At 55.7% G+C, this 16,327-nt stretch overlaps 1 protein-coding gene across 5 annotated transcripts in view; it reads left to right on the forward strand.

Moving 5' to 3' along the window:
• PEX14 (peroxisomal biogenesis factor 14) overlaps positions 1-15,289 on the forward strand; it is a 158,174-nt gene extending 142,885 nt beyond the window's left edge. For all 5 annotated transcript variants that reach the window (XM_003891094.5, XM_017957121.3, XM_009191037.4 and 2 more), the window contains 5 exons: positions 3,046-3,131; positions 7,575-7,677; positions 8,911-9,008; positions 11,839-11,930; positions 14,074-15,289. In XM_003891094.5, coding sequence (XP_003891143.1) covers positions 3,046-3,131; positions 7,575-7,677; positions 8,911-9,008; positions 11,839-11,930; positions 14,074-14,530 — 836 coding nt within the window. In that variant the 3' untranslated portion in view covers positions 14,531-15,289. The remainder of the gene's footprint in view (positions 1-3,045; positions 3,132-7,574; positions 7,678-8,910; positions 9,009-11,838; positions 11,931-14,073) is intronic.
• Positions 15,290-16,327: the final 1,038 nt, after the last annotated feature.

The raw sequence follows: 16,327 nt of genomic DNA on the forward strand, positions 1-16,327 counted from the left end.
AATCAAGTAGAAAAGTGGAGAGCATACAGTACACCGAAAAGGAAATGCTGATGAAAACATGTTCAATCCTCACTCAAAATGAGATCAATGCAAATTAGAACTAGAGTGAACTTCTGCTTTCCTGCTGTGGTATTGGCAGGAATCTCTGTGTTTGAATCGCGCATTGTGTGGGCGCAGCCGCGGGGAAGCAGGCATTGCGCAGGGGCTGAGGGTGAATTATCGGCCCCATGGAGGCAGCATGGCAGCATTTCTCAAAACTGCAAATACACATGCCCTGGGACCAGCCTCTGGGAGTTCTGAGGCTCACGGGGTGCGTGTCCCCGTGTGGGAGATGGCACATGTGCATGTTGTTGATGGCAGCATCGTGTGCAATAGTAGAAAGTTGGAAATGAGCTGGATGCCCATCGGAGGGCAGGTGAAGTGGAATATCCTACAGCTGTAGAAAACAAGATTGAGAGATGGGGGAACGTGAAGGAAGAGAAGACATCCTGTGCCGCCTTAGATGTGCACACAAACTCTCTGGAAGGATAAATGTAAGACTACTAATGGCTGTTGGTGGGGGGAAGCGTTTTTGTCACAGACTGCCCTGTGCTATTTGATGAGTAAACTGTATGCGTGCTACCTGTTCAAAAAGTGTAAAACAGAAATGGAAGTTGGGGACTGAGGGAAAGGCCATATGTTGATTACAGTTTTGGGATCGAGATTCCAGGGCTGGGACATACCGGGGAGTCTCACGTGGAACCCGCAGGCAGCGGGGGCAGTTTGGTGGCCACGGAGAGACTCCAGGCCCCTCCAGTCCTGACGTTTCTGCCCCCTGAGAGTGCCATTCAGCAGCCTGGGGGAGGGGGCGTCTCCTTGCCCACTCGGAGGTCTTTGCAACTTGGATCCCCCTGGTTGGGCTGCATGCCACAGCCCCTTCCCCTTCATGCCACATCCTGCCCTGAGCTGAAAGAAAGAGCGGGCCTTCTCCTCCCCTCTGGTCATAAAACGCCAGGACATGGAAGGTACCTCTGAAAACTGACAGGCACAGGTGAGAACTGAGGGCAGAAGTCTCTCAAGCAGCAAGTCCTTCAGCTTCGCTCCGCCGTGTTCTGACGTTCCTTCCCAGTGTTTAGAACGCTGCTGATTTTCCCTCTCCCCGTTTCCCCCAAATGAGCAGGTGCCTCCCGGATAGCTCTCCACTGGCGCTGTGATCGCCTTCCCCACTGGTCTGTGTCCCACCTAGGCCCCTCCTGATGACAGATCCTTCGGAGGGAGGCAGAGCACCCACCACGTGGCCTGGAGATGGCAGCTCCAGAAAGGTGTTGGCAGTGGAGACAGGGCTGTCCCGCGTGCCTTGGAGGATCGGATGAGGTCGTGGACATGGGAGCACTTTGTGAACTGGACATGGGAAAGAGTGAAGGTGGAAACTCTCCCCACGTCAACTGGAATTGCATCCAGAAGGGCACTTTGCTAGGTGCTGTGCTAAAGAGAATCGGGGCCAGACGCCAGTGCTGCGCGCCTGGAATGAGGGCACTTTGCTATGTGCCGTGCTAGAGAATCAGGGCCGGGCGCCCCGGTGCTGCGCGCCTGTAAGTCCATCCGCTTGGGAGGCTGAGGCGAGAGGATTCCTTGAGTCCAGGAGTTCCGGGCTGCGGGGCACTGTGCTGATGGTGGTTCTGCACTAAGTTCTGCGTCAATATGGTGACCTCCTGGAGCGGGGACCACGAGGTCACCTAAGGAGGTCAGAAGTGGAGCCAATCAAAACTCCCATTCTGATAAGCAGTGGAACATGCCTGTGAATCGCCACTGCACTCCAGCCTGGGCAACATAGCAAGAGCCCACCTCTAGAAAGATGACTTACTTAATACAAATGAAGAGAAGAGAAAGGGGCCAGGTGCTCCTCCACGAAGACTGGCAGCTCTTCACAGCAGCAGCAGCGTGTTCTGAGACATCACCCCACTCCCTTCTTGCCCTCTGTGCTGGTCCCAGGCCCTCTCCACCTCGTGAACCCTTGCAGCAGCCTCACCCCAGCTCTTCTGCCTCTGCGGCCCCCACTTCTGACCATCCTCAGAGCCACCCCAGTGCTGCTCTTCAGGGTCATGGCATTCCCTGAATCACGTCCCCCAGTGACTCCCATTGCTTATGAAAGAATATTCAGCTTCCTTGACCACACAGTCCACCTGGCGCCACCTCTCCACCTCTTTCCTGCCCCGCCCCAGCCTCCACTGCACCTGCAGCTTCCTTGGCTTCTCTCCGTTCTCCCCAGCACCCTGCTTTTGGGGTCCTCTGGGCCAGAGCAGCTCTCCTCTTTAGTCAGGCCCAGGGTGCTCACCTGGTCCACATGCACCTACCGTCTCTCCTTTGTGCTTGCTCCCCTCCAGCCCCCAAGGGCCTCAGGGCTCCTCCAAGGCCCTGCTGACCCCAGCCCCTCTCCCCTGCCACCTCCATCCCTTTTGATAGGCGTTCTCACTCTCCGAAGCCTCAGTCATTTGGAGACTCGTGTTTTCTCTCCGCTGGCTCCAAGCGAGAGCAGGGCTGGGAGGTCTAGTTTACCACAGCCCACCCCCGTGCCCCCACCCAGCGTACCACAGTCCTCCTCTCCACTTCGCTGAGACCCCGCTTGGTTCTGCTGTGGCCCCCAGCTGATCGCCAGCTATAGTAGGGCATGTGTGGGTGTATTTATGCTCCCCAAAATGTACTCATGTTATCGTCTCTGGATCTTTTGTTCCTGAGGTAGAGACCATGCCATCGGTCTTCGGATCACCTCTGCCACCTGACTCCCGACTCGGGGCTCAGCTCACTGATAGATACCTCCACCCACAGCCTGCAGTCAGGGTTGGGTGACTGGCATCCCTTGTGTCCCAGTTGAGGTAGTGGGAACAGGAGGGGACGGAGCCGAGCTGCTGTTGTGATGATCATGTGCTGCCTTCCTGCGGTAGAGTGTTCCACTTGCCCATCGTTGGAGGCGAGGAGACTGTGCCACTGAGGCATGTGTGCCGGCCCCCACCCAGGGAAGGACACCGTGTACGTCTTCTAACCCTCCTCCTCTTACCCCGCCTGTAGGCCCCGCAGGATCCCGATGGCGAGATTACGGCGCCCTGGCCATCATTATGGCAGGTATCGCATTTGGCTTTCACCAGCTCTACAAGGTGAGTCACCCCCAGTGGCTGTGGGTGCTGTGCCTCTGCCACCCTGTGGCATTAAGTGCCCTTTCACTGGCTCCCCTGCATGGAGGCACTGCCGTGCTCTGCCCTGGAGCATGTTGGCAGCGAGAGGCTGTAGTAGAAGTCGGGGTTCACGGCTGGATCCAGGCCCTGCCCTGCTGCGGGGCTTGGCAGGCTCTGCCCATCTTTTCTCCAGTACTCAGCATGTACCACCCGGATCTCTACTTGCAGGGGCATCGTGAGGTCTGTCCCTTGCCAGCCCGTGTTGGGCACTTAGAGTAGCGCCTGCACAGGGAAGCCGTGCGAGCAATTTTGAGACACAGAATAACATAATGGAAAAGATCACAAATGCTGGGCCAGCTGCTTTGCTGAGCCCTGGCTCTGCCCCTCAGGAGCTTGGTGATCACAGGCTCTGGTCTGTAAAATGGGGATAACAGTCCCAACCTCACAAGGTTGTTGTGAAGTCGCAAAGAGTCAGTGTCCCTTATAGAGGGCTCAGAGCCATGCCCGGCACATGGAAGAGCTTTATACACCATTGTTCTGCCATAGCATTTAAGAGCGGCAGTGGGAACCTTAGTGTCATCAGATGTATGGGAGCTGTTCTTTTTGCTCTGTTGTGTTGGCATCTGTAGAAATCTAGGATTTCCCAGGCTTCTCAGGTCAACTCTCAGGATCCCAGGCTCATTGCTTGCAACAGAACTGCAGGCATGAGGTAAACATTGACTCCCTTGTGAAGGCCCAACTTGGACATGGAGCAAATGAGTCTAGTTTCTAGAAAATGCAGGGCCAGGGTAGGTGGCCAGTCCAGATCTTGGGATCCTGGAGAGAAGCCTCTTTTCTTTCGAGGCTGCCAGCTCCTCCACCCCGATCGGTGATTTTTTTTTTTTTTTTTTTTTTTGAGATGGAGTGTCGCTGTGTCGCCCAGGCCGGAGTGCAGTGGTGCGATCTCAGCTCACTGCAACCTCTGCCTCCTGAGTTCAAGCAATTCTCCTGTCTCAGCTTCCTGAGTAGCTGGGATTATAGGCATGCGCCAGCATGCCTGGCTAATTTTTGTATTTCTAGTAGAGATGGCGTTTCACTGTGTTGGCTAGGCCAGTCTCGAACTCATGACCTCAGGTGATCCATCCACCTCAGCCTCCCAAAGTGCTGGGATTACAGGCTGAGCCACCGTGCCTGGCCGGTGATTTTTTTTTTTTAAACAACCTGAATGAGCACCCAGACTCGCCATAAGGCACATGAAACACGTTCAGCCGTGGTACTCTGGGATTCTTCATTTTTGATGCAGTACAAAAGCTAATGACAGTTACAGCAGAATGTAATTTTTTAAGTGTAGCATGTATTCCTGGAGCTGGACATTTCCATGTTAGAAATCAAGAAACAAGGGCTGGGCGCGGTGGCTCACGCCTGTAATCCCAGCACTTTGGGAGGCTGAGGCTGAGGATCCTGACCTGATCACGAGGTCAGGAGATCGAGACTATCCTGGCTAACACGGTGAAACCCAGTCTCTACTGAAAATACAAAAAATTAGCCCAGCATGGTGGCGAGCACCTGTAGTCCCAGCTACTGGGGAGGCTGAGGCAGGAGAATGGGGTGAACCTGGGAGGCGGAGCTTGCAGTGAGCCAAGATCGCGCCACTGCACTCCAGCCTGGGCGACAGAGCAAGACTCCATCTCAACCCAGATGTTTGAGATTAGCCTGGCCAACGTGGTGAAACTCTGTTTCTACCAAAGACAAAGTAAAACAAAACAAAACAAACAAAAATAAGCTGGGCATGGTGGTGTGAATCTGTAGTCCCAGCTGTACTCGGGAGGCTGAGGTACAAGGATCACTTGGGCTCGGGAGGCAGAAGTTGCAGTGAGCTGAGATCACACTGCTGCACTCCAGCCTGGGCCACAGAAGGAGATCCTGTCTCAATTTAAAAAACAAAATAAGCCAGGCACAGTGGTTCACACCTATAATCCCAGGACTTTGGGAGGCAGATCACTTGAGGTCAGGAGTTTGAGACCAGCCTGGCCAACAAGGTGAAACCTGTCTCTACTGAAAATACACAAATTAGCTCGGTGTCTTGGTGTGCACCTGTAATCCCAGCTACTCGGGAGGCTGAGGCAGGAGAATCACTTGAACCTGAGAGGCGTAGGTTGCAGTGAGCCTGCAGTGAGCCAAGATTGTGCCACTGTGCTCCAGCCTGGGTGACAGAGCGAGACTCTGTCTCAAATAAATAAACAGAAGAGAACAAAAACACCTCTTGGGGCTCAGTACTTCTCCCCCTGAACTGGTGCCCCCTTCAAATCACTGACTGTATACAAGCACCAAGAAGGATGTGATACAAATGCAGAGTCCTCAAATGAATGCCCCGGCTGTACTGAGCAGTAGGCACTGTCACATGGCCACCCATGGAGGGCCTGTGGCCTGATGGGAGCGGGAGGGCAGCTCGGCAGCTTGCCTTGGTGTGGGCACTCACAGGGAGCTGCCACCATAGTTTCTACGAAGCTCTGGGCTCTCTGCTCTACTTTAAAAAAGAAAAGAAACATTGCAATATCAGTCACAATGGTAACAAGAGAATTTCTAAAGCATCTGGTCAGTTTCTTGAAATTGGAAAAAAAAAAAAAAAGAAATGGTAAGAAGCCCTTGACTTGCTTTATAAACATGTGAAGACTTCGGCTAGGGCAGCGTGTCTGCTCCTGCCCTTAGGACTTCTGATCTCAGAAATGGGGTGTTTAGTTGGTTACACACACATACATGATTTTTTTTTTGTTTTTTTTTTTTTTTTTTTAGACAGAGTCTAGCTCTGTTACCTAGGCTGGAGTGCAGTGGCATGATCTTGGCTCACTGCAACCTCTGCCTCCCAGGTTCAAGCGATTCTCCAGCCACAGCCTCCCGAGGAGTTGAGATTGTAGGCATGCGCCACCACACTCAGCTAGTCTTTATATTTTTAGTAGAGATGGAGCTTCACTGTGTTGGCCAGGCTGATCTCGAACTCCTGACCTCATGATCTGCCCACCTCAGCCTCCCAAAGCGCTGGGATTACAAGCGTGAGCCACCGTGCCCAGCCGAGACTTCTTTACCTTTCATGCTGAGGACATTTCATCCTGAAGCATAAGGCTGCCTTTGATGAGTTCTGGCTCAGTTGTGGGTAATAGCTCACACTGTGGTTGAAAAGCACTTTGCAAAATAGAAAATGCGTCTATACGTGTGCTGCTGAAGAATGATCTTCACTTAGGAGTCACTCTGGAAATGAGTTCCCACAAACCCCTTGTAAGAGACCTTCTTTTCCTTCCCTGGTACAGAAACCGTAATGGAGAGGTTTCCGTCCTCTCTCCTATCTGGGCCCAGATAGATTAAGAACCAAAGTTGTCCCTGGGCAGCTCCTGCCAGGCCTGCGCTGCACTGCCACTGGCAGCACCCACTGAAGTGGGCAGTGGGTCTCACTCTCCTCACCTGGGGGACTTTGTCTCCATATTCCGAGTGGCTGGACATCAGTGCACATATTCCTACAGGCAGCTGTCCCTGAAGGTCCCGCCACCCACCTCCACCCCTCCACACCCTCACCTCCAAGGCGACCAAGAGCACCTGTTGCCAGCCCTGCCCTGCCTACTTCCTTCCTGAACGGCCCCCCGGGCATCCCTGGTTCTAGGCCCCTGTGAGGGGTGGCCCTGCCGCATCCACTTTCTTTTTTCCCAGAGCCAGTCTCTTCTGGTCCTGCGCCTTCCTCTCCCTTCTGCCCTGCATTTAATTTTGGGGAACTCGACTTCTTTTGACTCTTACATGAAGGAAGTTTGTTCTGAGGATTCAGGCTTCATTTAGAAAAAGACTGAGGTGACCTCTTCCAGCAGCCTCAGAGCACTGATGTTATCCCCTGGCGAGAGAACCAAGGGTCCCAGAAATGTGTTGTTGATTTTCCTTTAGTTTCTCCAGTGATGTTTTGTTTATTAATTGTACTCATTTGTTTCTGAATAGGTGGTTCACTCACAGGTTCAAAATGTTCACGATTCAGGAGAATATGCCGGGAAGAGCTGCCCCTCCTCCCTCGCCTCCCGGAGGCTCCAGCAGTATCTGATGCTTGTGTGTCCATCCACATTTATATCTTACAACTTTGACAGTAGAGTTTAAAACTTTGTGTTACAGAAATAGTGTGGCATCACTAAGAAAAGTAAATAAAGGAACCAGAAAGTTCCCATCACAGCAGATCCAGCTGACTCTCCCTGTCCACGTTCCCTCCTGGTCCTTGTCCTTATTCAGGCAGAATTTTTACGTGGTTGTAATCGCAGTCTCGTAACTTTTTCAAATATCTTGTTCATTTATGGTGTTTGCTTAGGGTTTCCAAAACCCGGGGATGACCGGGAGAAAGTTGGGCGGCAGAATTTGAGAGATTGTTGGAGGATAACCCTGGGTCCGTATGCATTCCTCACCCTGTCCCGCTTGTTGCAGAAATACCTGCTCCCCCTCATCTTGGGCGGCCGAGAGGACAGGAAGCAGCTGGAGAGGATGGAGGCCGGTCTCTCTGAGCTGAGTGGCAGCGTGGCCCAGACAGGTAAAGATTAATGACTCCATCAAGTCACCCCTCACAGCCTTCTCCAAGCAGCCCCTTCTCTGCCCCTCCCCTCTCCCTCCGTCTCCACTCTATGTGGTGACTTCATTTATCTGCTCTGAGAATCTGTTCACATTTGCAAATGAAGCCGCCGTCATTTCGGTTTAATTTGAAATTGCTTGTTTACTGTCGGCGCGGCCTCAATTAATTATGTTTTTACGGAAAGGCTCCCAACCTCAGAATATTAATAAGGGGAATAAAATGACAGCCTTTCTAAGGGCTGTAAAGTTCATTTTTAATTTCTGCTTCTATGAGGTTTTCAGGGGGGTTTTCAGTGATTTTCCCCCTTCCCTCTAAGACTCCACTGTGGGGTCAAGAGAGTCTGTAATTACTGTGGCTCCCAGGACCCTGGCCACCTCCCCTGTTATCGACTCGACAGGGCTCACGTTCATTACCCCGTGCCCCAGCAATGGCCCAGATTAGCTGGGACCTGTCGCGCCAGAGGTGGCTTCCCTTCTTCATAAACTTGTTTACTAGACGGCAGCTCTGAATCTAGAAACCAGAGCAAGGCCAACAAGAGAGCCACCTGTCCCAGGCAGGAGTCTGTGTCCCTCTGGGGCACATTTGTGAAGCTCACAGAAACCCTTTCAGAAACCCTCTGATGCTGTCCATTCTACTGGCGTTTGCTCCTGCAAGGCTGACATTGGTGGCAGCAGGGTCCCGAGGGGTCACAGGACACCAGGGAGTGGAGCAGGCAGCCTGGGGTCAGGTGGGGAGGGCAGGAAGGAGCAGTGGGAAACAGGACTTGTGGCTTGAGCCAGTCCTGGATGTGAATGTGACGGGGACCCGAGATGCATCTGTCCCGGCATTGGAGACTCCAGGAGTTTCACAAGGACACTGAGGCCCAGGAGATGAAGGACGCAGGCGCCAGAGAAGCCGGGAGAGCTCAGCAAATCATAGCCAGCTCTAATTAGAGGGGAGAGGTTCTGGACGGATATACTGTTGACCATGGACAACTACACAATGGAAAGATAAAGTAGAAATACTAGAGGTTAGACACAGTGCAGGCAGATCACCCAGAGTGCAGATAAATTAGATGGATTGCGGGGGGCTGGGGGTATCTGCAGATAAATTAGATGGAGCGGGAACATGGGCAGCTCCTAGGTGCACGGACCGAGCGAGAGGAACATCTGTGCCTGTGAATTTACCCGCGCCGTGACTGCTTTCTCCTCGCAGTGACTCAGTTACAGACGACCCTCGCCTCCGTCCAGGAGCTGCTGATTCAGCAGCAGCAGAAGATCCAGGAGCTCGCCCACGAGCTGGCCGCTGCCAAGGTACCTGTCTCTGCCCTGCAGGGCCCTCCAGGCCCAGGTCTGTCCCATGTGCCCTTCACTCTTGTCCCTTGGGCCCGGCTTGCCACCTTCGGGAGCTGGACTTTGCCCCAGTCTCACGGTGGTTACACAGCCACGGCCGACGCTGCCCTTTCTCTCCTTGTAGAGATAGGAGGCCGTTGCTGGGCAGTCAGTATGACGTTTAACCGTTGAGGCTGTCCTTTCTCTCTCTCTGTCACCTCCCAACAGGAGGAAGGAAAAGCTACCCTCTGCCTGTGGAGATCTCATGGCAGCCATATCCCCGCAGCTCTGGAGGCTTTCTGTGTAGACGCGGGACGGCCTCTACCTCTAAGTTAGGTTGCAGCTCAGCATGGCCAGGAGGGGTTCTGAAACAGACAGGGGAGAAGCGAGTTGCAGTCAGTTCACCAGCACCAGCCCCGTCCACACCGCAGTGCAGCGGGCAGGTTCTCTAGACTCAGGTTCCACAGGTTCCAGCAACCCTAGGGAGCCAGAAGCGACTCCCGAGTCAGTGTCCTTGCCTCACTGCCCAAATGTGAAGAAATCCTGGCATGGCAGCTTTCCTGGCCCTGCCACTTGTTAGCTGTATGACCACAGGCAAGTTACTTAACCTCTGAGTCTTAGTTTCCTCATCTGTAAAATGGAGCCATAACGGCGCCTAATTCGTGGGGCTCTTCATGGGCTCAGGAGGGTGCCTGGCTCCAACCAACTCACAGGATTGCAGGCCTGGGTTCTGTGGGTGGGTAACAGGGGTCATCGCTGAGGCAACGTCAGACAGACCAGGTCCAGGAGACAGTGGCCTGGTGGCTCCAGAACGCCCACTGGCTGTTCTCTCTGTCCCTTGCCCCACAGCTCTGTGCCCGACGGACAGTTCTCCCTGGCTGCCCCCACAAGCTGGGCTCTGGAGAGTCCCGTCCCGAGTTGCCCGCCCAGGGCAAGCCACTCCTAGTGTACGACTTGGCTCAAGCCAGCTCTCAAATCTTTTGCATTTGCAAAAACCACAAAAATGACAGTCTTTCCATTTTCCATGGAGTCTGGGGTGTCTCTTGAAGAGAGTCCCGGGAATCTCCCCCCTGGACATCCAAACCACACACAGAGGTGCTGCCTGCCCTTCCTCCTGGGGTGGCTGCGGGTACTGGTGGCCACCTCCAGCCACCGTGCAGTGCATGTTCTCCGCGGGTGGCCGGTCCCTAAAGCACCAGGAAGCCCAGCGACGGCCCCGCCTGCTCTCCTGGGTCAGATCATCTTTTGGATCCATGGTCGGCCTGTGGCCAGAAGCCATCCCGGAAATTGGAAAACTGTTTTCAGGCCTTGCGCATGAGATGAAGACCACATGTTGTGTTTAAGAAGCAGTGGGGGCCCGGGATGTGCCGGGTGGTGAGAGGGGTCAGGCCCCTCAGAGTTCCTCGAGCTGGCTTTGCTGCCGCTGTCCCTGGCCCACCCCAACCTTCTCTCCCGAGCTGCAGTGGGGCCACTGGCTTGGCATCTAAACTCGTATGTGTGAGGAGTTCGGTTACCCCATAAACCAAAGACCCAGAGCTGTGTTTTCTCAGCTGTAATGTAAGTTTTTATATCTGGCTTCCAAACTCCTACTGGAGCACTGTAAAAAATTAAAAAGAAGAGCTTTAAGTAATTAAAAAACCTACATAAAACTGAAGGCTCTGAGTTTTCTACAACTGTTTTTTAAAGAGACTGACTAAAAAGCCCCAGATGTCAGATTTTATTTCTAAATCCTGGCATCTGGCACCATATGCGTTTGGAAATCTGAGTCCTTTGTAGGCCGGTGAGTGGAAATTGCGCCCTTGTTAATGGGCTGCTGTAGCTTTCAAGGTCTCAGAGAAGCCAGAACAGTGGCTCCTGGGCCCTCCGTGTCTGGTGGTCTGGAGTAGGAACCCTGAGGGGCTGTGTCTGAGGGTGGTGGGTGACACACACTCACTCACACTGCCCAGGTTTTCCTTCCTGAGACCTACAGGTCCCCCAAAGGACTGCTCCCTGCTAAGGTGTGCCAGCTGGGCTGCTTGCTGCGGCGCGCCCACAGCAGCCCCTGACCCCACGTCAGGGGCCAGGCCTCTGAAAGCCAGCCCAGCGGCCCACCGCACACTGGTGGGGAACAGCCAGGGAACGTCCCCTATGCCGGCCCGGGGGTGCAGTATCAGGAGAGCTGGCAATATTCATCTGTGCACTTAAAGACAGCCTGGGGTGGCCTTCAGCCTGGGCGAGGTAGATCTCACACAGAGGCCTCATGTGGCATTGTCCTCTGTGCACATGCCACAAGCAGGTGGCCACCGGCAGCTCCCATTTGGGGACCTCTGGTTTGGCTGTCCTCTTCCCCATCTACACCAGCAAGCTTGGCCAGAAGTGAGATGTAGTCCTGTGAAGTTTATTTGGAAAACAGTGTTACCTTCAAAGGGGAAAGTTGTGCATGGAAGGATGGGGTTTGTCAGAGATGGTGGCTGTTTCCTCTTTCCACCCTGGGCCATCTTATATCCCAGGCATCATACCACTTCATACCGCACCTTCACGCCTCCACATGTCTCTCAAAGATGCCCACAGTACCATTATGGCACCTAAAAACACGTAATGATTCCTTAAGTCATCAGATGTCCAAACAGAGCCGTGGGAATGTTTAAGGATGTCGTCATCCAAACAGAGGCATGGCAGGCAGTGGGCAGTGGCAGAACCTTCCTCCACGTTCCCCAGAACAGACCCAGAATGCCCCACCTGCTGCCCCCACCCAGGTCCTCCTGCAGCCGCAGGCCCCGCCCGTGCCACAAGGACCCCACCCTGAGCCTTGCTCCCTGTGCTTTGCTTTCAGGCCACCACATCCACCAACTGGATCCTGGAGTCCCAGAATATCAACGAGCTCAAGTCCGAAATTAACTCCTTGAAAGGACTTCTTTTAAATCGGTAGGAGGGAGGGACGGGGACCCTGTTCTGGTCAGGCCTGGAAAGGGGGACTGGGAGCTCTGGGGCATGGGAGGGGCATGACCCTCACCCCCACCCCCGAGGACCCCATCTGTCTGGGCGACTCAGGCACTGAGTCTGGGGCCTTTTGAGCTTCTCTTTTCATTCCCCAGTTGACCACCTCTCCACTCCAGAGGTGGGTGACTGTGGCACATGAGTGTTGATATACAGTTCCCAGGCCTGTCAAGACCTGGTAAGGGACAGCTTGAGCCAAAAAGCAGGGCCCTTGGAGCAGAGGAGAACCTCCTGGTTTGGCTCCTCCTCCTTCCTGAGCCCCAGGTGACCACTCAGTGACAGCTTTGTCCCAGGGAAAGCCCTTGCGGGAGGGTCTTTGCGTTTTCTACTTGGACGACTGAAGACATGAGTAGAAGCAGGCCCTGCCCCCCCAGCTTCTTGGTGGTCCCCCTGTTGTCCCTCTGTAGTGACAGCACATTGTCACCAATGCAGCCTCAGAGGCAGGCTGACCCACTTGTCCTGCTTTGCCTGGGACTGTCCTGGTTTTATTTATTTTTATTTTTATTTATTTTTTGAGATGGAGTCTCGCTCTGTTGCCCAGGCTGCAGTGCAGTGGCATGACCTTGGCTCACTGCAACCTCTGCCTCCCAGGTTCAAGCCATTCTCCTGCCTCAGCCTCCGGAGTAGCTGGGACTACAGGCATCTGCCACCACTCCCAGCTAATTTTTTTATTTTTAGTAGAGGTGGGATTTTGCAGTGTTGGCCAGGCTGGTCTTGAACTCCCGAACTTAGGCGATCTGCCCACGGCCTCCCAAAGTGCTGGGATTACAGGCATGAGCCACTGTGCCTGGACTGTTCTGGTTTTTAAAACTGAAAGTCCAGTGTCCAGGAGCCACTGTGTCCTGGGAGCCGCCAATGTGGGCCGTCCTCCTGGGCTGATGCCCTAGGGTGCCTTGCATGGGCTGTCCTTGTTTCCCTGCTGGACTGGGTTTGGTGGGAGCTGGGTGAATGGGAGGGTACAGGTGGGCTCTTCACTAGGGTCCAGGATGGGGTGCAGAGGGGTCTTGCGGCTGCAGTCAGAAGACCCCATTTTCCAAGCCACTCAACTTCCTGGTTCTCCCGGAGGAAAAGAAGATGTCCTAGAAAGAGGTGTGGTGCTGGCAGAGGCCAGAGCATTGTCATTAGGAGACAGCCTCCATTTTCCCTAACCGAGACCAGTGCCTTGGAGGCTGGGGATGGAGGCCAGGCCGTCGGGTAACCGTGGGGCCAAGAAAATTGCACACGGAATTTCTTGTTAGCGTTGAGAATGCTGGTGAATAAAGCAGGCCGTGGTGTGTGCCCCATTCAAGTGGGGTCTAGGGGGAGAGTTGTGTCTGAGGCCCTGCTGGGAGACAGCCCTGTGGGCAGCGCTTTGTCCTCTTGGCTGAGGCAGAGATGGGCCTGCCTGTTGGAAAGCTCTGTCTCTGAGCCGTTGCCAAGTGGACCTGACCTCCCAGGTCCCTCCTGGAATTGGCTTTGGTTTGGGCTGGCTGCTGGCCCAGGAAGGGAGTACGGAGCAGAAGGGAGAGCTGACTCTTGCCCATTGAAAGTGTTGAGCTCAGAAGTTTTCTAGCAAAGGGCACCACCACTGCCCTTTTGGTTCTGATGTGTCTGACCCCCTGCCAGTGGCCAGGGCTCCCTGCCTCCACCTTTTGCTCAGACCATAGACAAATTAGGACTGTGGCTCAGGTGTCTGGAGTCCCCAGTCATCGCCCTTTTGGGCTCCTCCGCACCCTGTCCCTCTCCTGGCCACTGGGGTGGAGGCAGGGACAGCGCTGAGGATCCGGAGGATGCAGGCTTCCGAGAGGCAGCAGGCCCCACTTGGCTTCCAGCAGCTGCCCAGGCAGGTGGGCCTCGCCCCGGGGGTCCCGGGGGGCCCCTGGGCTGTCGGTGGGGGCATAGGACACTCTTGGCATTTATCTCAACTATAGGATCTTTGCTCCTGAAAGGAGGGGAGGAAGGGCTCCATCCTGTCCCTTGCCCAGTGGCCCTTCACCATCGCCAAGGCCTTGGGGGTCAGGGAAGGCGTGGCCCTTCAAGGGTGGGAGTCCTGAATGCCGCCACCAACCTCCTCCTCTGCTTCTCCCGCCAGGAGGCAGTTCCCTCCGTCCCCGTCAGCCCCAAAGATCCCCTCCTGGCAGATCCCGGTCAAGTCGCCGTCACCCTCCAGCCCCGCGGCCGTGAACCACCACAGCAGCAGCGACATCTCACCCGTCAGCAACGAGTCCACGTCGTCCTCACCTGGGAAGGAGGGCCACAGCCCCGAGGGCTCCACGGTCACCTACCATCTGCTGGGCCCCCAAGAGGAAGGCGAGGGGGTGGTGGACGTCAAGGGCCAGGTGCGGATGGAGGTGCAAGGCGAGGAGGAGAAGAGGGAGGACAAGGAGGACGAGGAGGACGAGGAGGATGATGACGTGAGCCATGTGGACGAGGAGGACTGCCTAGGGGTGCAGAGGGAGGACCGCCGGGGCGGGGATGGGCAGATCAATGAGCAGGTGGAGAAGCTGCGGCGGCCTGAGGGTGCCAGCAACGAGAGCGAGCGGGACTAGGGCCGCGCCCACTGCCTCCAGCCCTGAGGACGGCGTCCAGTATGCCGGTGCGTGGCCACACCCTGCCTCCCTCTCTGGCCCTGGGAGGGCAGCTTGGAGCCCAGGTAGGGGGCAGAGCTGTCCTCAGCTGCACTGTGGCCTGGTGGCAGCATGGGGAGTCGCACTTCTGTCCACCTGGCCTCCTCTCACCTGGCCGCCAGCCCCAGCCCCAGGCCCAGCAGCCTTTGGCTTTGATCTCAAGTCAGGCTGAAGGCAGCGAAGCCTCAGGGCTCAAGCCCCTGCCCAGCCCCCTCTCCCGGACAGACGCCTTGCCCAGGGTGTGTTTGCCGAGTGTCTTGACTACCGTGACACCACGCATGGCCAGAGCTAGCGTCCCTACTGCCTCCCGACTCCTCAGTGGAGGAGGAGCTGCGGTCCCTCTGGTGTCTGCCGTCCCCCTCCCTCCCTGGACCTGGCCCTGGACCCCGCAGGTGCCTGTCCCCAGCACCAACCCCACTCGTGCCCCGTCGTCCTCCCAGACAAATGAAACCATGCTGCGCTTCTGATGCCCTCGCTTGCCGTGTCATGGTTCAGCTAATCCCATGGCGAGATGGGGGCTCACTCCCTCGGAGGAGCCAGGTACCAGGGCTTTCCTGACCAACAGCCAGCTCTGTCCTTCCCCCCAAGAAACACATGTTCATTTGTGTGATCATGTATAGACCTCAGAATGGAAGATAGGACTGTATATAATTGTAATAAATACCAGTTGCCACTATTTAATTTCTGCCTGTGGCTCCCTGTCTGCTCATGGCACCCTGGGCCCCAGGGGTGGTCTCAGTGCAGCCTCAGCCAGTGAAGTGTGGGTGAGGCCCATGGGCAGCTTCTGCCGCTGCTCAGCCAGAAGCAGAGGGCTTTGTTCAGGTCTGGTGGCTGCCGGAGGGCGACACTAGCTGACCGCAGGAGGATCAGGGACCTCGTGTGACTGGATATAGACCTTGTGTGGAGTGACGAACTCTCCTTCCTTAAATGGACGCATGCTTCCCGGGCAGGGGAGTGTGGCGTCCTCTCTGAATCCTCGTCTCCCCCAGCTCTCGCCCTCCCAGTCCCCCTTTCCCCTTCACAGAGCATTTGGCTAAAACCAGAAGAGCAGAGCCATGCACTCCTTGAGGGGCGCTCCTGTTCCCTCCAGCCCCCAGGTGTCGGGACCAGGCTCATGGGCTGCAGATGCCGTGACGTCCGTGTGCCTGTGCGGACACAAGGGCTTTGGACGCAGACACTGTGACGTCCGTGTGCCTGTGCGGACACAAGAGCTTTGGACGCAGACACTGTGACGTCCGTGTGCCTGTGCGGACACAAGGGCTTTGGACGCAGACACCGAGACGTCCGTGTGCCTGTGCAGACACAAGGGCTTCGGAAATAGGAAGCTCTGGGCAGCCCCTGCAGGTGTGGCCTCCATGCACCCGCCCGCCCCACCCCGCCCTTTCCTGGGGAGGGAGGAGGCCACGCAGTTGGGCTCAGAGGCTTGGTGTTGGGGCTGTTCTGTCTCAGATGTTTCGCTTTCGGCCCCTGCAGCAAACCCTTCTTAATGCTAGGAACACAGGGCCTGTTCAAGTGTCGGGTCCCCAGGCCTGGGCCGCCCCCGCCCACTGGAGAGTCCCTGGGAGCAGGTCATCCCCACCCACTGGAGGGTCCCCAGTACCGGGCCGCATCTGCCCACTGGAGGGTCCCCAGTACTTTCGGGCTCGTCACCTAGCCCACTGGAGGGTCCTCCAGTACCTGTTGGCCGCCACCTGTTCCCACTGGGACAAGCAGAGCCCA

Source organism: Papio anubis, chromosome 1, assembly GCF_008728515.1.
Source record: "Papio anubis isolate 15944 chromosome 1, Panubis1.0, whole genome shotgun sequence".
NCBI lineage: Eukaryota > Metazoa > Chordata > Mammalia > Primates > Cercopithecidae > Papio > Papio anubis.